The sequence below is a fragment of the Pteronotus mesoamericanus genome, unplaced genomic scaffold (assembly GCF_021234165.1).
Source record: "Pteronotus mesoamericanus isolate MK-2021 breed Mesoamerican mustached bat unplaced genomic scaffold, CSHL_Meso_final scaffold_371, whole genome shotgun sequence".
In the NCBI taxonomy this organism is placed as follows: Eukaryota; Metazoa; Chordata; class Mammalia; order Chiroptera; family Mormoopidae; genus Pteronotus; species Pteronotus mesoamericanus.
In genome coordinates this window covers 2,487,483-2,507,715 of record NW_026555314.1, presented here as the reverse complement: position 1 = coordinate 2,507,715, position 20,233 = coordinate 2,487,483, and the positions used below count along the sequence as shown (strand labels likewise).

At 63.4% G+C, this 20,233-nt stretch overlaps 2 protein-coding genes across 3 annotated transcripts; both read right to left on the bottom strand.

Moving 5' to 3' along the window:
* Positions 1-8,443: 8,443 nt before the first annotated feature.
* Positions 8,444-9,723, bottom strand: GP1BB (glycoprotein Ib platelet subunit beta). Its single transcript, XM_054592707.1, has 2 exons — positions 9,590-9,723; positions 8,444-9,323 (listed from the first exon to the last, which is right to left on the bottom strand). Exons 1-2 carry the CDS (start codon positions 9,597-9,599, stop codon positions 8,725-8,727), a joined length of 609 nt encoding a protein of 202 aa, XP_054448682.1. The 5' UTR covers positions 9,600-9,723; the 3' UTR covers positions 8,444-8,724.
* An 18-nt stretch (positions 9,724-9,741) lies between these two features.
* On the bottom strand, positions 9,742-18,217 carry SEPTIN5 (septin 5). 2 transcript variants are annotated; one of them, XM_054592703.1, is made up of 11 exons: positions 14,331-14,417; positions 13,579-13,675; positions 13,385-13,471; positions 12,994-13,117; positions 12,753-12,887; positions 12,519-12,636; positions 12,294-12,395; positions 11,513-11,609; positions 11,291-11,426; positions 10,949-11,051; positions 9,742-10,838 (listed from the first exon to the last, which is right to left on the bottom strand). In XM_054592703.1, exons 1-11 carry the CDS (start codon positions 14,409-14,411, stop codon positions 10,782-10,784), a joined length of 1,137 nt encoding a protein of 378 aa, XP_054448678.1. In that variant the 5' UTR covers positions 14,412-14,417; the 3' UTR covers positions 9,742-10,781. The 2 variants fall into 2 exon arrangements, with proteins under 2 accessions (XP_054448678.1, XP_054448677.1); XM_054592702.1 differs by lacking the exon at positions 14,331-14,417 and adding an exon at positions 18,166-18,217 and having other exon boundaries at positions 9,784-10,838.
* Between the last annotated feature and the right edge of the window lie 2,016 nt (positions 18,218-20,233).

Sequence of the window (20,233 nt, the reverse complement as noted above, 5' to 3'; positions counted from 1 at the left end):
CGGGAAGGGGGGCTGAGCCTGGGACCCCCATATTGTACGCTGGGGATCAGGAATCTGGGGTCTCAAGGCCTTGAACCTCCCTGGGTCTCAGTTTCCCCATCTGCACAAGGCAGAGGAGGGCAGCCGTGTTCTGCAGGGCCCTCCGTGCCTTGGCTTGCCACCATCCCGCTCCCCCTCCCTGTGTGCGACCCCAGTTTGTCCTCAAGGTCCCTACTCCTTCCTCAAACCTCGATGCCTCCAACGGGCCCAGTAGCAGTGGGTGGGCTGGCTCTATATCCGAGGGAAGCGGTCCCTGCCGTCTTGTACATTAAAGCTCCTGCCCCATTTCCTAGGTGGGAAGACTGAGGTGAGCGTGGGGAAGGTAGATGGATGCGCCAGACGGCGGGCTGAGCTTTTGGCACCCGTGCCTCCGGCAGGTTAGAAGCCTCTGCGCCCCAGCCCTGGCCCAGGCAGAGCTGGCCCAGCCTTTTGGCCTCCCACCTGCCCTGAGCACCCTGAGGTGCTGGGGCTTCAGAGCTCTCCTGAGAACCTCCTGGCCCAGCCCCCGTGGCCCCATGACAGCCCGACTGGCTGAGTGGCCTGTAGGTGCCTGCCTGCAGGGTGTCCAGGCCCCCCCGTCGAAGCCATAAATTCACACTGCCAGTCGCCTGCGGGATAAATGTGTCATCGGCTGCACGATTTACAAGCGCACCCCTGGCCCGAAAAGCAGAGGAAACCAGCCTGTGTGTACACATGGTGCGGTGGGCAGTGACGGGCGGCTGCTGAGGGCATGCAGGGCACAGCGGGCCGGCAGGCCACGCGCACGCAGGAGATGTGGGGACACAGACGCGCTCATGGGGATGTGGGGACACAGACAGACTCATACCAGAAGGTAGGCGATCACACGCACTCACGATCAGAAGGCAGAGCAGCATGCTGGGGACATGCGGCAGACATGCCCCTCAGAAGCATGCGTGGTTAGCCCACATTAGACCTGCAGACTCGAGGTATCAGACCCAGGAAAGGGGAGACAGGAAGGCTCTGCGAAGGCACGTGCATGCACATGTGTACAGGTGTGTACATGTGCGTGTGTGCACGCGTGTGTGGGCATGCCTGTCTGTGCATGCATGTTTGTGCACACAGGTGTGCGTGTGTTTGCATATGTGCATGCACATGTGGGTGTGCGTGCGTGTTTATGCATTGTGCATACACCTGTGTTTGTGTGCATGTGTGAGTGTGGGGGCAGAGTCTCCCCCATCCCCCAAGGGCCTATGAGGGGACCAGGTTCACTGCACAGGGAGGCAAAGCAGAGCGGGAGACCGGCTGGCCAAGCTGGACCCAGGCAAGCGGGTCGGGAGACAGGGATGTGCAGGAACAGGGCGGGCGGTGCCCTGCTGGGGTCCTACCTGCTTTGAGGCTTGACTTCTTCAGAGGCCCTGCCGGCCCCGACATTGATGCTAAAGGAGCGAGGCCATCACTCAGCCTCGTCCCTTCACCCAAGCAGGCAGCCTGGGGGTGCGGGATGGGGGGACCCTGGTCTCTGCCGCGGGCCAGTTCCTGGAAGCCTTAGGGAGCACTCAGGGAGGACTGCGGGAAGGGTCTCTGGGAGGACTTGGGAAGGGTTCTGGGAGGATCTAGTGGACTCACAACACCATCCCTGAAGTCTGGCAAGGACTTGCGAGTTCCTGGAGGAACCTCAGCTGTCAACACCCTTCCACGGATGGTCTGGGGACACACTTGCGTTCCAGCCACTCCTCCTGCTGGCCTTGCCAAAAAGAGGCTCAGGAGGCCACCTGGGAGGATTCTGGTGGCAGCAGATGTCCAACCCAGGGAGAAGGGCCTGACTAATGTCCCAGAGGCCACTGAGGCAGAACCTTGGCGGCCCTAATTAAGGAGAGGCAGCAGCATCACTGACCCCCACAGCAACAACCCTCAGGGCAGACACCCGGGGAGCTGAGCAGCGACCTCTGAGACCAGAGTCCTGCACACCAGGGAACTCCTGCACAGGGACCTCAGACCAGGGACCCCCACAACAGAGACCCCAAGACCAAGGGTCCCCACAGAGATTCCCATAGAAGGGACCCACAGAGAAGAGACTGGCAGAGCAGGGACTGCAGATGAGGGACATGCAGCAGGGAGATCCACAATGTCATGGGAAGCCCACAGGGACGCCCAGAACAGCAGGGGCCCAAGTGAGGCATTTACTGCCGAGGAGAGAGGTCCCACAAGCCTGACCTCCCCCATAAAGGAAGCTGATGGTCTCCCGCGCCCCCTCTTCATGGACCTCTCGGCATGGCACGCCTGCAGGCTCCTTTCGCGGCTTGGGGTCTGTGTCACGGGCGCTCTGCCAGGCCTGCCCCCGGCGTCACTCCCTCAGGAAGGCGTGCAGCCCCAGCGCCGCAAGCACCTTTAGTGGGCACCCAGGGGCACTGGCGGGCGTGCCGGGGCAGGCGGCTGTCGGGGGCGCGCACCCCGCCCCAGCCCTGCCTAGACAGAAGCTCTTTCCTTGGTCGGTGCAAAGACTGACTGGAATTCTTCAAGAGCATCTTTAAATAAACAAAGCATAGAGAAAAGCAAACTCCCAAATACAAATCACATCATAATAGGTTTCTCCGCAGACACGCGGCAGAGCTAGGCCTTCGGTCCCCACACAGGCGCCTCCTCAAAACCCCTCTCAAGCCCGTGCGCCCACGCCCTCCCCCTAGGAGCACAGTTGTCCTGGCTGTGCCCTGGGACCCTCACCCCACCTCCCCAGCCCCCAGCCCCCAGCCCCCAGCCCCCAGCCCCAGGCTGCAGCCCCCTTCGTGGGGGCGGGCATGGCAGGCCTGACCCCACACCGGGGGAGGAGAGCTGACTACCTTGAGGATCCTCTATTTTTCTAGGGGGTGTCCATTAGGCAAAGTGTGAAGGCTCCCCTTGCACACCCTCCCACCCTGAGGGTTGCTTTACCCCAGTAGGGGCGCAGTGGCCTGGTGGGGCTGGTCCCAGGATCCTGTGTGACTGGGACAGAGGCAGAGAGAGCAGCACCTGGGCAGGCCAGTGCCTCCCCTCCCCCACCCCTTGCCACAGGAAGGTCTGTCTGGCCCAGAGCCTCCAGTGTGTCTGACGTGCTTAAACAGTGTGAGGTGGGCGCCCAAGGGACACTGGAAGCAGAGAGCTGGCCAGTTCCCGTGGGCTGGGGAACAATGGGGGGTCTCTATTGGGTGGAGGTCTGGGGACAAAGGGACATGCGCCCCCAGACCTCCCCCACACAGTCGGCGGCCTCCAGGCAGAGCTGGGCACTCTTGGAAACAACAATGGCTGAGAATAAAGGAAGGAATGATCAGGTGATGCCTGGCGCCGTACCCTGGGGCACCCTTCTGCCCTCTCCCTCCTGCAGGCTGAGCTCAGCACACCTCTCAGCCCCCTCATTCTCTGTCCCCTCCCTGAAGAGGTGTCCCCTGGCAGCACAGTGCCGCTCCCTCACCTGGACTCCCCAGCAGGCCCTCCCTGCCCTGCTCTGCACACACCTGGTCAGTATTTTCGGTGTCTCAGGGTGAGGGGAGCAACTCAGGAGATTTGTTCTGAGGGTCAAGGGGACCGTCCTTGTGACAAGGCCCAGGGCAACCCACAGGACACTCAGTGCTTCTCTCAGGCGCAGAATTCCAAGGGCTCCAAAAGTCTTTCAAGACAAGCAAGTCCCCACCCCCGCCCCCACCACTCTTTGAGACAAGCCATGAAAGGTCTCGTGGTGGGCACCATACCTTTCCTTGTGTACAGGTGGCCTTGCCTCTGCCCACGAGCCCTGAGGGATTGTCTGCAGGACAGACCACTGGGGCAGCGGTCACGAGGCCTGCCTGGCTGGGGTGGGGGTTCTGGGCAGGCGGGGGTGCTGAGCCCACCCTGCAGGTCCGGGAGCACCCCCATAGGCTCTCTGCAGCCTTGCCCACTGCGAACAAACCCCCAGGGGCCCACCTGGCCAATCATCTCTCAGCGCCCTTTGTTCAGTTGGCCTCAGCGCCCTGTTGGTGGGGGTGGTGACGAGAAAGCAGGTCGGAAGGAGGGACGGACAGCATTTCCCCTGAGGCCAAGCGGACCCTGGGAAGGCTTCGCTGGGGAGGAACTGACCGCCAGTTCCCGCGGAGCCAGAGCACGGGACTCCTGGAGGTCGCCCAGGACTCCTCCCTGCAGATACAGAAGACAGGGCGGTGAAGGGGGCACCCAGTGCAGACAGCACTGGTATAGACAGCTCCGGGTATGTGACTGCGCTGGAGAAGGAGAGGTCGGGGCCAACGGATGCCCAAGGGGGTGTTTAAGGCCAGGCCCGGTCACCAGGACCAGTGACCCCAAAGACCCCCCTCAGCCTGTGGGCAGTGAGGGGAGAGCCCCCTGCTGATTTATGGTGGACAGGGGTTAGGCTGCTGAGGCCTTGCTCCCTCCTGCCTCCTCCTCCTCCCGGCTGGGGGTCAGCTGGGCTAGGGTGGCTCTCAGCTGGTTTCCAGATGGGCCTGGCGGAGGGGCACCTGGGGGTGGAGAGCCAGACACCCTGAGCAAAGGGGCCTGGACAGCCATAGTTGCCTTTGTCTCTCTCCGTGGTTGTCTCTCCCTCTCGAGGCCTGTCTCTGTCTCAGGCTCCATCTCTGTCCGATGCAGTCCCCCTCCCCACGACCGCCTGGGTGGGTAGGGGTGGGAGCTGGTGATTTATCACCCACTGCCTGTCTTCCATCGGAAACGCCAGGGGTGGGCGCAGACTGAGCAGTGAGCTATGGGCCCCCAGGGCTCCACCACCCACCCCAATGTTGTTGCTCTGTCTGGTCGGCGGGTGCACCCCCCACCACCACGACGTGGCCAGGGGTTCAGTCCCCGGACCTTCCCAGGGCCTCCTCCACAGGCCTTGCTCAAGTCTCCGCCCAGCGAGTGGCCAGCCCCCTCCCCGGGCTCCCCCTGGCCTCCCCAGGCTGGAGGAGGACTTCGGAGGACCCTCACATCCCTTCCCCCACCACCAGGTTGGTCGGGAAGTGGCGGGGCCTCTGTTCCACTACTCTGGGGAGCCCGCTCCAGGCCTCCAACCCGGCGGGCTTCCGAGACAGAAGGGCTGAGGGGAACCCCTCACTGTCGCCTCCTCGCTGGCCTGGCAGCCTCTTTGCCCCACCCCCTCCTCGGTGCACACAGCAGGGGCTCAATAAGTGTTTTCGGAGCAAACAGGCGTCGGGAGGGCTGAGGGCACACCTGGGCTGACCCCCGCCCCCTCACCCCCCACCCCCGCGCCCCGACCCGGCGGAAGAGGTCCCTTATCTTCCCGGTTGATGGGCTGTCAGCAAGCGGGGCGGGAGGCGGGGAGGTGGGGGGCCGGGAAAGGGGGGGGAGGTAAGAGGAAAGGGGCGGAGGGGGGTGCGTACCCCTCCCCGCTCCCATGGGGTGTGCCACCTGCCCGCCCCTCTTGGCGATCCACCGCCCACCAGCCTGGGCAAGTTCTCCGTCTCTTAGTCTCTGTTTTTCCTTGGACCCTGGCTGTCTCTGCACCCAGCACCCACCTTGCCGCCTGCCTGCTTTTCTGCAGACCGCGAGCGCCCTCTGGTGCCGAGCCGCGGGCGCCTGCTCGGGATCGCGGCGCTCTAAGGGAGGACTGAAAGGCGGGGGGTGGGACAGCACCCACCCATTTCAGGAATGAGGACACCAGAGGCTCTCGCGTTAGACCGCGGCTGTGTCTGCCCCGAGAATGCCATCTGTCCCTTCGGGGGCTCGCTCTATCCAACTCTTTGGCCCGCCACTCACTAGCTGGCTGCATGCAAGTCTGGGATGTGGTTTGAACCCCTGGCAGGCCTCAGGGGCACCCTCCAGGATCCAGTGTCCTGCGCCATGTGTCTGGCCAGGGCAGGGCTGGAAAGCTCTCTGCGGAGGACATTCTTGAGTGGGGTCTTGAATAGTGAGGACATAGTTATAGCAGGAAGGGACAAAGAAAGGTTCTGAGACACTGGTCTAGTGGGGCAGGGTATACAGAGGATGGGCCTTGGCGGAAGGCAGAGGGAGGCTGGGGGAACACAGGTTTGGTCAGAGCACCCTCGGGCTTCAGGGCAAAGCGCCTGCATCAGCCAGTCTGGGGGCTGGAGGTGTGAGAGGGCTGGGCGGGGCCTTTGAGTGGCCCCCGACCTGTTCCTATCCGGAAGGGGTCAGGCCACAGAGGGGACCAGCCTGTCCGTGGGAAAGGGGCCCTGGAATTGGTGTGTTTTCCCTGAGATGGAGGACAATGCTGGGGTGAGGGGCACGGTAAGCCCCCTGGTCTGGGAGGAGGGGTCTGTGCTCTCCCTCCCTGAACAGGGCCATTCAGGGGCGCTGAGCTGGGACCATTCACTTCCCCGCACTCCTTGGAGGCTGAGGCCCCAGGGTCAGTGCATAGAGGGTCAGCTCAGGGTCAGGATAGGGACCAGGGGGCTCCCAGGCAGCCTGGAGAGGGCCAGCGGTTGAGGCGAGGCCAGGCCAGGCAAGGGTCTCCTATGGTCAGTGCCTCGGCGGCAGCAGGTCTAAATCATGGAGAACTGGCAAGGGGGCGGGGAATTTCTCAGGTCCCACCACACCACATTGTCAGCCTCTTGCTTCCGTCCCGCCCCTCAGCGCCCCCATGCCCACCCTTGCACCTGGGCACTAGCCCAGGAGCCCTGAAGCCCATGGGCAGAGGAGCAGGGCTCCTGCTGACCGCCCCCCACAGCTCCTGCTGGGGCCTCGCCCCGCCACGCAGGGAGCCTCCTTCCCTTAGCTGGGGTCACTGAGGAACCCCAGGGCTACTTTCTCCTGGGCCCTGCATTTGTCCCCTTGAGGATCTCAGTAAGAAGGAGAGACTGGGTCCCCAGGGCCTGGTCTCAGCTGCGGAGGAAGCTCTGGGCCCAGCAGGAGACCCATCTTGGGACCTGGTTTCCTGTGGAAAGTCAGGGGGCTGCCTTCCTTCACCACATTGGGACTGACGTAGGAAGTTGCCTGTATACCTTGCTGTGACAACAACCATCACCTCTGACCCCACTAGAGGCTCTGGGGGTGTGGGGCCACCCCCAGGGAAGGCAGGGTGGCAGTTCATTTGTACAAAGGGGCCACCGTCTCCGATGGGGTGATAAGCCTGGAAGGACGGCCGGATGCCTCGCACCTGCCTACAAAGGCAGGGGTGGCTCCTGCCTCACGTCCCACCAGTAGCCCCGAGATAGCATCAGCCCAACCGGAGGGTCATCCGTCTTGTCCTACAAAGGCCAGGACAAAGGCCATGTCAGCGGCAGCCTCCCCGACCCGGTCACTGGAGGCCTGGGCCTTCCTGTGCCAGGCGACTAAGGCCCAGGTCTGAGGCTCAGGCCTGAGGCTCCACTGGGGTCCACGGAGAGCAGCCGTCATCGCTGGCAGGGCCGACCAGGTGGAGGCCACACCTGGGCGGGAGTGGAGACGCATCAGCTCCTCACCTGGGCCCCCAGGCCCCTGCCAGCAGCTCGTGTTGCGCTGAGGCGCCCACAGCGGAGCCCCGGCCCTGCCTGACGGCCGACCTCAGGCCCGAGCAGCCCGGGCCAGTCTGTGTGGTCGGAGGCACCCTCCTGCAGTGCGCGGTGGCATAGGGAAGTCATGATTCCAGAGACCCTGCAACCCCTGGTGCCCGTCCCCGCTGCAGGCGCCTCCCATGGACCCCTCATGTGGCTCCCCACCCTCCAGAGCTTCTCACTAGATGTCCAGGCCGTTCCGCATTGGCCGCCAGACTGTCCTCACCACCCCCAGTGCACCCCTAGCTGCTCTGAAGGCTGCCACTAGGGAAACCTCACACACTGAACTGTCCCCAGAGCCACCTCATGGCCCCACTGACCCCAGAAACTGCCACTCAGGGCATCTTCCCTCTCTCACAGCACTGCCCTGCAGTGTCCCCACAGTCCTCACTGTCCCCAGTGTCCTTGCTGTTCCCATGTTCTCACTGCCCCACAGCGTCCTCTGTCCCCCGTGTTTGCAGTCCCCACCATGTTCTAGCTGTGTGCACAGTGTCCTCATTACCCAACAGGGTCCTCGCTGCCCACAGTCCTCCTTTTTTACAGTGTCCTCACTGTCCAGGTTGTCCGCACTTGTCCCCAGTGTCCCCTGTCCCGACAGCATTCTCACTCTCTAGTGTCCTCCTCCTCACTGTTCTCACTGTCCTCCAAGTGTTCTCACTGCCCGTGTCCTCGTTCCCAGTCTCCTCACTGCCCAGTGTCCTCAATGTCCCATGTCTAACTCCCCACTGTGTCCTCGCTGCCTCCAGTGTCCTCTGTTTACATGTCCAAACTCCCCAGTGTCCTCACTACCCTACAGTGTGTCATTGTCCTTTGTGTTTTCCTTCCCACTTGAACTTCTTTGAGAGTCCGTGGCTGGGGAAAGATTTGGGGCATATGATGGTGTGAGTGTCCCCTTGAACTGTTTCTCAGAGCTTTTTCTGCAGTTTAGGGAAGAGGGTTTCCAGGCCTTTGGTGTAAAAATGGGTCAGGTTGGGGAAGGGTTTATTCTGCACTGGAGTTTGGCACGAGGGGCCTCACAGGGTCTGGGCTGCTGTTGGTCCCCTGGATCTGCCTAAGCATCCAGGGTGTGGGCTTGCCGCGATCGTGGTGGGCTTGCAGCATCTGGGCCTCTGAGGACCAGGACCTGCAGGGGGTGGCGGGCCTGGGAAATGGTGCCTGAGTGGAAGAGAACGGATCCGGGTTCGGGCGAGGGCTCCTTGGGCCAGGGTCCTGTGGGGCTGGCAGGCCCACCTTGCTCAGCGCCAGTCCGCTCCTCTCAGGACTCGCTGTCTCCAGCTGGCTCCGCCACCAGCGGGGCGGTCAGCGACCGGCGATGCGTGGCGCGAGCGCGCAGCCTCCGCAGGCGGCACAGCAGCAGCACCAGCAGCAGCGCGTGCAGCAGCCCGAGGCCGAGCAGCACCAGCTGTGCCGCCAGCGACGCCTGGCAGAGTACGCCAGGCGGGCAGGCGGCACGAAGCTCTTCCTCGGTCAGGTAGGGCAGTAGGCGGCCGCGCAGCGATGGGGGCGCGGCGCACCGCAGGTCACGATAGAGCACGCGTTCCGGACGACCAGCCAGCCAGGCCCGCAGTGGCACCAGGCGGCAGTCGCAGCGCCAGGGGTTGGAGCCCAGGTGCGCCGCGCGCAGCATGGGCAGCCTGTCCAGCAGCCCCAGTGGCAGCGCTGTCAGGTTGTTGCCCGTCAGCACCAGTTCGGTTGTGTCCGGTGGGAAAGAGGCCGGCAGCGAGGCCCACGTCAGCCCGCGGCGCCCGCAGTCCACGCGGGTCCCGGCGCAGTGACATGGCGCGGGGCAACCTGCTGCCGAGCGGCTCGGTGGCGCGAGCAGCAGGAGCAATAGGCTGAGCGCCCCGCGCGGCCCTGGAAAGGAAGCGCCGCGATGAGCCCGGTGGCCTGATGGGCACCTGGGTGGGGTCCCTCACCACCCGGAGCGCCAAGCCTGACTCCAGCTCCGGAGCCCCGCGTCCCGCATTGCCCACAAACCTCGCCACCCGACCACCCCGCGCGCTGGCTGGAAGTTCCCTCTAAGTCTGACCCAAATATTTCCCTACTGCAGCCAAAACGACTGGAGCGCCTCCCAACCTAACTCTGCTCAGGGAGTGGCCTCGCCCAGCCACCAGACTCACCAGAGCCCATGGCGAGAGGATGGTGGGGCTCCTTGCTCTGGAGCTGGAAGCGTTTGTCGCAGAACCAGATGATAAGGCCGCCCCGCCCCTGCCAGGCCCTGGCGATCCCGGTACACCGACCACAGCACAGCCGTCCGGCCAGAAATAACCCCGAGGCTGCCCCGACAGGCGTTGCGGCCGCTGATAGAGTGCTATCACCAGGCCCAAAGCAATAGTGCTTCCGCCCCCCGCCCCCCTCGCTCCCAGGGGCGTAAGGAGCACTCGGACACCCTCAGCAACGTTCACCAACATTGTTCTCCTGTCACCAGGACAGGATGGCATTCACAACTTAACAAAACTGGAGAATGGGGCTTGGGAAAGGGTTCATGCGGGTCGAGGGACTAGGAGGGGGGCTAGGGAACCCAGGGCAACAAGGCTGCTGGGGAGAAGGGACCCCCAGCCACAGGCAGGGAACAGCAGTCTAGGTGTGGGGATTGCCAGAGGAGAGCCCACAGCCCCCTGCTTCTGCAGCCCTCCAAACCGCAGCTGTGGGAGAGGGGCGTGGGCGATCACGGGCATCCCAGCCCCACGCCAGCCTCGCCTGCAGCGGGCTGGCCTCCTTGGGTCTGGGGAGATCCTAAGAGCCTCGGCAGCCTCGCCTGCCTGCTGAGCTACGGGATGAGACAGGACCTGGCCCACACCCATGTAAACTGAGGTCTCGGCATGTGCTGGGTGGCCCAGGGGAGCCGGGGAACACAGCTCCCAGTCTGTGCCGTGGCACCGGGTGGAGTAGGTTGGAGACCCCAGGGATCTGCTCCCCTATTCTGCCTTGGTTTACCTGCCTGCCTGAGTAGGGCCTGGAGTCTGAGTGCTGTGACTTTCTGGGGTGGGGGGAAAATCTCAAAAGTCACAGTCCACCCTAGCTCCTGCTCCCCCAAAGCCAAAGGGGGGGCATGTTGCCCAGGCCCCATGGAAACAGATACAAATGAAGGGAAGGGCTGATGCTGAGAATAAATTAGGGTTGGCTGGAGGCTGTGACCCCATGTCTTCCGCAGGACAGGGACAGTCCAGGTCTAGGTCACTCTGGGATTGGGGGTGCAACCAGGCCTGTTAGAGATCCTGATGAAAAGGGTCGAGTCCAGGCCAGTTGGGGTCCAGGGGTGGGAAGGGCCAGTCGGCAGTGTATCCATGGCAATGAGGAGCTGCGGCAGGGTCACTGGTCCTGCATTTGCTGCTTCATCTTCTGCAGCATCTCCTGCATGCGCCTTAGCTGGGGAGTGGGGCAGGGAAAACGGGAGGTGGGATGAGAGGTGAGAGGGAGGGTCCCGGCTCATCTCCAGCCTCCAGCCTCTACTACTTCCCACCCCATGCCTCACCAACCTCCTCATCCTTCATCCTGATGAGCTTCTCCGTCTCAGCGTCGGGGGTGGGCAGTGGCAGGATGGGGATGGGGCTCTCCATGCGGTTGTCCTGGGTCAGTTTGCTGCAGGATGGACAAGAGGGACAGTGCTGCTGGGAGGTTCAGCCAACTGCGCTGCTACCAGGGCTGCCCTTCTGAGCTCCCACACCTCTGGGCTGGTCTGGGGAGACAGGGTGCTGGGGAGCCGATTTAGGGGCTGGGGCAAGGTTCAAGTCTAGGCGGCCAGCCAGGACAAGTCTTGATCATAGCAATGTGTCTGAGGCCACAAGGTGCACGTCCGAGTTTGGGGTGGGATGATGCACCTGGTCATCTGCTGGATGCAGTGTGCACGGTAGTTCTCATAGTGCACGTCACATGTCACATCCTTGAGGTCATGCATGTGCGTACGGATGAGCATGTTGCGCAGCTTCACGAAGTCGCAGTGCGCCTGGTTCTCCACTGTGGGGCAGGAGTGGGCAGTGGGTGGGGCGTCAGCACAGGGGAGCCTTCCCACCCCGCACGCTGTGCCCTATGCTTGGACTCACCTTCCACGATCCCCCACGGGTACAGCCGGCCCCGGACTCGCTGCCCCTTGGCTTCGACCACCGTGTTGCTACCGATAACCGCGAAGGGTGCGCTTTCCTGGGGAGGGGCAGGTGCGAGGGCTCACGCCCAATTAGTACGGGGGCCAGGTTGTGGCTGGAGAGGAGCAGGGGCACCCAGGGCCTAGCCAGCCCCTCCAGCATCACCATCAATGACCTCTCTCCAAGAGATCCCAGTGTCACCCCCCACCCATCCCCCCTCCATGGCCTCTGCTGCTGGCTGAGGCCAGAGCTGGTGCAGCAAATATCTTAAGGCCTATGACCAAGCTTATTTGCCTCCTAGTAATGCCCCTGCTGAATTTGACTGGGCTCAAGGGCCTGCCTGACCCTGTTCCTGGCCTTGTGACCACCTGTCTCCAGCTTGGGCTCAGTCATAACCACTCTAGCTGCTGGGGCACTCAAAGCCACCCCCACCCTCTGTTGCACAGAATTCTGGGAGCCAGTGCATACTTAGCCCAGCGGCCGCTGGTGGGGCCCTTTTGCTGGTGACTCACGAGGAGACTGAGGAGCAGGATCGGGGTGGGTGCCTAGCCAGGGGCTTTGCCTTTAGGTCCTGGAAAGACCTCCATGAATCACTAATCATGAAGGACCCAAATATACAAGCCAGGCAGGAACCTGGGCGACCCTAGCCCTCTAGGGCTAGCTGAAGGGATTCTGCTGCCTACACCAAAGACCCCCGCAAGTTGGACCTGGGCACTCGGCCCACCTCTGCCTGCATGCTCACCTTCAGCTCCCGATCCTGCTGCTTGAAGTCCTCGTCCTCGTCTGAGTCACACTCAGGGAACTGGTACACATGGATCCCAAACTTGTCAATCTCCTCGCGGATCTGTGGTGGGGCGAGGCTGTCAGATTAAGGTCCCTGGGGCCTGGTGTGGTGGCGCCCAGGGTCACCGCACCTGGTGCTCTCAGCCCAAGTCCCAGGCCAGGCCTCACCACCAAACAGGCTCACCCGCTCCTTCAGCTTCCGGATCTCACTGGGGACCAGGCAGTCGGCTTTGGCAATGAGGGGCACAATGTTCACCTTCTCGTGTAGAGCCTTCATGAAACCCACATCCACTGGCCGCAGCCTGCAGGGGGCGCCCAGGGTGATCAGGGGCTGGTGGGGATGATGGAGGGGGAGGGCGGGGTGGAGGGGGCTGAGGGAGGGGATGGCTGTGGGGGCTCGGCCCCCAGAGTCACGCACCCGTGCCCGAAAGGAGAGATGAAGTACAGGCAGCAATGCACCCGGTTGTCTTGGATGTTCTTGCGGTTGAGGCCGCTCTCGTCACGGAAATACTGCTCAAACTGCTGGTCCACGTAGTCAGTAATGGGCTTCCAGCTGCGGGCAGGAGGCGCATGAGGCCGGGCTGTGAGCACAGCATGCTGGCCCCAGGGGGTGCGGAGTCAGCCCAGCAGGGACTATTACCCAGTCAGGCCCTCCTCACCATTCAGAATTGTTTACAGCATCCCCAAAGCCCGGCGTGTCCACGATGGTGAGTTTTAGCTTGACGCCCTTCTCCTCGATGTCCACCGTGTGCTTCAGGATCTCCACCGTCTGGCTGATGCGCTCTGCAGGGAAGGAGATACGGCTTGAAGGGGACTCTGTGACCCCTCATCCCCTACCTCAGGCAGCTGGGATCCTATTCTCATCCAGCCCCGTGTTCTGGCCCTGACCACGAGGCCTGACTGTGGTTTGGGCCACTCCTCCTGGACCCTGAACAGAAGACCCATGTTGTGTGGAGAGAGAGGTGGGGCTGGATCTGGAAGGGCACTCTTTGAAGGATCACACAAGAGGGGATGGTGAACCAGTGCCAGGGCAGCTTGGGGTCCACTCACCTTCAGCACTGAGAAGCTTCCGGTCCTTGTACAGGTCGGTTAGGAAGAGGCTGTGGACCAGTGTGGACTTCCCCAGGCCCGACTCACCTGCCCACAGGTACAGTGAAGGAGTCAGATTGGGCCTCAGGCCCCTACAACAGAGCCTGGCTGGCCAGTGGCCCCAGCCACCCCACCTGGGAGCCTGGCCCACTCACCAGCCACCATGAGCGTGAAATCGAAGCCCTTCTTCACCGACTTCCGGTGCACCTGGTTGGGCAGTGTGGCAAAGCCCACGTACTGCTTGTCGATATCCTGGGGGCAGGGGTGGGGCAGGTCAGAGGTACACTGGGACTCCTAGGCAGCCCCATGCCCTGTCCCCTATCCAGCTCAGGCAAGGCGGCAGCAGAGGACAGAGTCCCCAGGGTGGGGCATTTCAATGGCAGAAAGGGGGTGAAGGCTTGAAGGTGGGAAGGCAGGTCAGAGGGTGGCCGGTGAATGCACCCTTGCCCGCGCCTCGGAGAGGGGTTTTGGAGGGTCCCAAGGCTATGTCTGTGTGTGTGTGTGTGTGTGTGTGTGTAGGAGGAGATGTCCGGCTGCCGCAGACACAGGCAGTGTCCTCCTTTGAGTGGTGGTAGATGGAGGACACCGAACCCAAGACCCTTCCAACATGCCCCAGGTCCTTCATAGGAAGGAGAAGCCCAGACTCAACACTCACCCCTCCCAAGTGTACCCGGGGTGGGAGGCCCCTCGTGGCCCGGATCCAGCCGCGGGGGTGGCTGGCTGCAGCAACGTTGGCGCTGGGGCTATTTATAGATAGCAGCGCTGAGCCTCCCCCGCAGGCAGGTCCCGAGCCCACCCTCTGAGGACCCTGGCCCTGCCGGCCGCTGTCACATCCCAGAGCCCTGGGACCTGGCCCCAGCAGGCGCGCACACACTGACCCACATTCCACTCCCCTCTCCACACACACCTTGAGCCGCCTTTGGGCCTGAGTCCGCGGTGACAGCAGCTGCTCCACCAGGCGGTCCTGGGGCGCTGCCAGAGAGTCCATCGCAGCGACCCCCCACACACACACCCTGCTGGCGACTTCGGACCCCAGACTAGGTCAGGCCGACAGGGGCCCAGCGTTCTCGAGGGGCTCAGACACAGTAGTGCCTCGAAGGCCTGTTCTCGTTCCCGTTTCAGGGACACGGGAACTGAGTCCGGGAGACCGGACGTGGCCCACCCGGGGTGCCGCCGACTCCGGAGACCGCGGGAGCCATCCCTTTGCCTCTGCGGACCCGGACCCGCCCCGAGACGCGCGGCGTCGCAGCCACAGCCGGCCCCGCTCTGCACGCGAACCAGAGGCGGGGCTCCGCGCAGAGACCGCCTCGCCCGCTGTCGCCGGGAAACGGTCGCCTGGAAATTGGGCCGCGGGCGGAGCCACCGGAAAGCTGTCGCGGAGGGCAGGGCCGCACACAGGCGTGGGGGGACTCGGCGCGGACAGGGAGCTCGCGTCCCTGTCTGTGACGGGATCCGTAGCCTCACTCCAGGCGTCGGGATAACGGGCGTAAAGAGGGTAACGGGAGGCCGATCCCACTGGCGGGCCTTGGGGGTGTTAGGGAAAGACTGTGGCCGCCGCGTCCCGTCCCTCCAGAGGTGCGGCGTGGCTTCCGTCCACCAGAGGGCGCCAGAAGGCCGTACCCACGCGGAACCGGCCCGGCCTTCTTCGCAGACTCCGCAAGAAAGCCGCCGGCAGTGTCACAGCGTCAGGACTATGCACGGGCACAGTCCTCCAGGCACTGTCCCCTCCCCTCTGCTTGAGGTTGAGCTGTTCCCTCCCCCTCGTGTGCGCGTGTGTTTGTATCTTTGGGGCTACTTAACCGGCATGGCCCCCGAGACATACTGGGGAACTGGGAGAAGACAGAGCCCACCTTCCCCATGAGTCAGAACCAACCTTAGCCTGGACCCGCTCACCCCAGAGCCAAGGAGACTTGGAGCAGGGAGGGGCCAGTCAGAGCACTAGCCACCTACCCTGCTCTACCTCTGGAAACTGGGAAGCTGCAGCCAGCATGCTGCTCCACAAACCTGAGGCCACCCATGCGTTGCCATGGCTTCCCCCAGATAGCCCTTGCCAGAGGAGGTGGCAGGGGTGTGGAGTGGGCTGCCCTTCCCGTGGGCACTGCCTCTCTGCCTGCTCTGACCCAGGCTCTCGGGGACCAGAGAGCGCCAGTCGCTCTGCTCCTACCCCCATGAGGCTGCCCCAGGGACCACAGTGGTCTCCCGAGCAACCAAACTCTCACCATGCCCTCCAGTACCCCACTAGGATCTGAACAAGACAGTACCAGCTGGACAGGAAGGGAGGTCTGGCAAGGAGCTTGGGTACGAAGAGATGTGTCCCCTAGACTATGTGTGTCAGCAGGGACAGGCAGCTCCCCAGCTCCGTTCCCCCCCCCCCCCCCCGCCCCAACCAAAGAGCCTCTGTCCCGTTGTCCAGGCTTGTGGTACTGCTGTGGGGCCTGGAGCCGCTGGCACCTGGGGAGGAGTGGGCCCACAGCTGGGAACAGGAGAGTCTTTCATCTGAGAGGAGAATGTGGAGAATGGGGGAAGCTACAGGGCCCCCAGCCCTTCCAGACGGACCCCCAGTCCTTGCTCCAAGAAAGCCGCCTCACTGGCCATGCTGACCTGCAGGAGGCCTCTGGACTGAGTCCACTTTAGACATAGCCCTCAGCCCAACATCCGCTCAGAAGATGGGCATCTCAGGCCCAGAGCTCCTCCTGGCAGACAGACCCGGGTCTGGACTCAGGTTCAGAGGGAGCCTCAGCACTGCACAGCCTGGTGTCTAATGGAGTTTGGGGCTCCCAGGCTGCCTCCTTTTCCCCTGGTAAGGCAGCCTCTGGGAGCCATAGGATGGGAGGTTGACAGCCTCACTCCCAGCTCTCAATTTGCCTGCCCAGTCACCCAACTGTGCCCAGACAAGGTCTGTGGACTCCCTAGGTGAGCCTCGAGGAAGGGGCCCTGCCACCGTCTTTCGCTGGCTCTGAAGCACAACAAACACTCCTCACGGCTTCCTGAGCCCTAGACACAGCTGTGCCCACCTCCTCCTGGAGCCTGAGACTCTCGAAGCATTTCCATTCTTAGAATCGCCCGCGTCAGCTCTGGAAGCAGTCACCAGAGCCGAGACAGAGCCTCCATCACTGCCTGAGGCTGGGCGGGGATTAGAGGAGGGGGCAGAGAGGGCCACCAGAGGCCTCCCAGTGCCTGAGATGCGGCGGAAGCACGGAGAGCTAACAGAGCTCCCCCCACCCCCTTTCACGGAGTATGAACAGGCTGCGGCTCAGTAACACCAACAATGGCAACAGCGAAGCCACGTTGTCCCCCCCTCCCAGGCCCACCGGAGCCTGCCCTGAACACTGGGCTCCCGGGCCCTGCTCTGGGGTCTCCCCCTCTGGCTGAATGGTGCGCTCTCCCCCAGTTCCCAGGCGCAGGGGATGGGTGAGGCTGGCACCTAGCTGACTTTGCAAGAGAGGCACACGCAGACCTGAACACCTCAACAGGAGAGGTCCCTGGGTGGCGCTGGGCAGCGACTGCTGGGCCCAGTGGCTCCAAGTGATTGCAGGCCCAGGAGAAGCTGTGGGAGCTGGTCTCCCAGGCCTTCCCTCTCTCTCCCTCAAACAATGGCCCGGTGGCACGTGTCCCCGCATCATTGTCCCACCCGCTTATGATGGGGAGGCAGTTATCCTGCCTGGACTCCCTTGGGAGCCCCTCACTGGCCAGGAGAGGTTGACGGGGCCCCTCCCAAAGAGCCTCAGGAGTCCCAGGGCGGGGCATGTCCCTGCCAGGAGACTGACATCAGGCAGCCAGTGACTCCCAGCCCCAGCCCCACCTACTGGGCCTCACCTAGAACCACCTGCCTCACCCTGGGCCAGCCCTTCGGGCTTCCATCAGCATCTACCCGGTATACGAACCCCCATCCCTGACAGCGCTGCCAGGGCCACCCTGGAGCCAGAGTTGGGGCCTTCTTTCCTCCCTCAGACAGAGCAGCTCTCAAGCCAGCGAGGCCCCAGCAGGGCTGCTGCAGAGCCCCCCGGCTGCTGGGTTGGCCACCCCACCTCAGGCTCCGGGCTTCCAGCTCTGCTGAACCCCAGCCCCATCTGGGCTTCATGGTGCGTGCCCAGGCCAGCCTGCTGTCGGGCCCTGCATTCCAACCTCTTTGGGCGACAAGCCTGTTTGTACCCACTAGGTTGGAAGACCCATGCTGGGCTCCGGGATGACTCAGACCAGGCCCCGGAGACTCCCAGTCTGGGGAAGAGGCCCAGCCACAGACCAGCCCACCCATACTGGTGTGGGGGAAGAGCGGACATAAGATGCAGAAGAATGGGAGGGGGTCAGAGGCTCCCCTGTGGGGCTACTCAGGGTCAGTGGACCCAGAGACCCCGCCCCCAGGGTCCCGGGGTGGTGCAAGGTCCCCCTGCCTGTGGCCTGCCATAACCAGTGGCCTTACTCCGGGCCCTCAGCACAGGGCCTGCGGCCAGGACAGCCTGAGATGCAGGTGCTGGACCAGCCGGAGGAGGGCAGGCAGCTGTTACCCCCATCCTCGGAGGGGTGCACACCCCTGCTGGGAGGGTCAGAGGCCAGGCCCTTGTGGCATGGCGCCCACTCCTCCCATCCGCAGCCCCAGACACTGCAGCAGTGCCCAAGCTGACAATCGGTTATCGCGACAGGGTGGGGTGACGGCCCGCAGGGGCGGGGTCGCGCCTGGGCGCAGACAGCGTCGGTGCCACAATAGGTGACAGCCGGCCCGGTGAGCGGCGGCGTGCACGTACCTGCTTGTCGTCTGCTGGGTCGGGGTCGGGGTCGGGTCAGGGTCCGGGTCCGGGCGGTTCCGAGCCGGCGGGCGGGGGAGAGACGGAGAGACATGGTGAGAGACAGGCAGGCGGCGGGGACAAAGGCGCGCGCGGGCGCGCTGGCGGGCGCCAGGCTCACCTGGAGTCGCCAGCTTGCTCTTGTACCTCAGGCCTGTGCTCATGGTGGCCGCCGACGGGGGACGTGCGGCGGCGGACGCGCGGGCGGGGCGCGGCGACGAGCGGCGAGGCCGAGGCCAGGCTGCGGGGTGACCGGCCCTCCGCGCGCCACCGCCCGCCCCGCCCGCGCGCCCGGCAGCCAATCGGCGCCCGCCGCGCCCACGCGCGACCCGGGGCGGCCCGCGGGGGCGGGGACGCGGGCGCCCCCCACCCACCCCCGCACCCGCGGCCTGGGGGCCACGCCCCCTTCATCTGGCGGGCGCGGTTCCCACTGCCCCACAGCCGCCGCACTTCCCTTGTCCCCTAGCCCAAGCTTTATGGCTCCCTCTGCTCTAGCTGCCCCCTGTCCAAACCTGGGCCACTGACCATCCCACCCTGTGACCCTTCTGTAAAACCTGCCCCTTCCAGCCTGGGTTTCATATGCCACCTCCTGCTCTGCACCCCCCTCTGCTCTGCAGACCTCAGGGCCGACCTGGCACCACAATGGAGAAAGGAGGCCTCTTGGCTTTCTGTGCTGAGGGCAGCCAGGGGCATGGGAAGGGAGGGCCAGGGTGTGCGCCCCATTTACTTGTGGGGAAGTTGCGGCCCCAGACCTGCAGCGAGCAGGCGGAGCTCTCCCACATGAGTGCCTCCCATCCCCTCTGCCACCATCACACTCCCCTACCCTCAGCCGGGACCTTCCTGGAGCGCTCCCAGATGGCACGCCTGGAGCCTTCGGTCTGTCAGAGAGGGACAGTTAGACCTGTGGTCACCACCTCTCCAGGTGAAGACCCCTGGGAGGGAGATGCCCTGTGGTGCCCTCCACGAGCAGGAAACCCTCCACCCTGTGCAGCCGCTCCTGTGCCCCCGGCTTCCTCCACTGGTCCAGGGCCGGAGGAAGGGGCTCCTGCAGCCCCGCTGTCTCTGACTCACCAGCACCTTGCACAGAGCTGTTCGCTCTATAAGCATAGGCAGCACCGTTCCTCTGCCAAATTCTGTGGCCAAAGCCCACCCCTGCCCCACCCTTCCTGGAACCGGCAACCTCCTCCTGGTCCAGGCCTGTGACAAGTGTGGGGACACTTCACCGCTCCAATCCCATTCAAAGCCTCAGGACCCGGTGTGTTCAGAATTCAAAGTTCTTTGTATATGGTACATTATATGGCACCTCTCTGGAACCTAGGGCTGTACCTCATAATCAGTCAGATTAAGATTTCTGTCAGGGGGCACCACTATTCCAAGGAGCCGAAACAAATGAAGGCCATAATAAATGGCCGCACATCAGTTCAGGTCTGGCTTTGCCACTGAGTTTTAAAACCTTTGTTTCAGAGCTTTGGGGAATTTGGAATTGTGGATAAAAGGAATGGGTGGCCCTGGTTGGTATGGCTCCGTCGGTTGGGCATCCACACGACCCGTTCAATTCCTGACCAGAGCACATGTCTGGGCTGCGGGTCTGGTCCCTGATCAGGGCTCTCGCATCAATGTTTCTCTCTCTCCCTTCCCCTCTTTCTAAAATTAAAATCTTAGAAAAAGAAAAAAAAAAAGAGGAATGGGGCCAGAGGGGACACATGAAGTGTCAGGGAAGCCTTCTGAGATGTCATCAGCCCTAGGGGCTTTGTGGGAACCCAGTGTTAGGGGACCTGTTTCTTCGCAAATGGTTCAGTTGGTCAGTGAATAATGACACTTGGCCATTTAGCATGGACTGACCTATGCAAGCCTTGTGGTGCTTGTGGGGACAAGGCGGAGAAACAGAAACCTGACCCCAACTAGGCAGACGTGCTCCCACAAAGGGCCCTGGCGCTGCTGCTGTCCCCAGGACGCAGGGGAGGGGCTCTAGGCAGTCCTGGGCCAGGGGGTTTGAAACTGGCCTTGAGGAAAGTGGTCTGCAGGTCAA

What these genes read in the sequence shown, in the direction of transcription:
- SEPTIN5 (XM_054592703.1), bottom strand. Translation starts at nt 14,411, where the DNA reads ATGGACTCTCTGGCAGCGCCCCAGGACCGCCTGGTGGAGCAGCTGCTG. An exon ending in GCTGTAAACAATTCTGAATG is followed by an intron (nt 12,888 to 12,993) that starts GTGAGGAGGGCC and finishes TCCTGCCCGCAG; the next exon opens with CTGGAAGCCCATTACTGACT. An exon ending in ATCTCTCCTTTCGGGCACGG is followed by an intron (nt 12,637 to 12,752) that starts GTGCGTGACTCT and finishes CGCCCCCTGCAG; the next exon opens with GCTGCGGCCAGTGGATGTGG.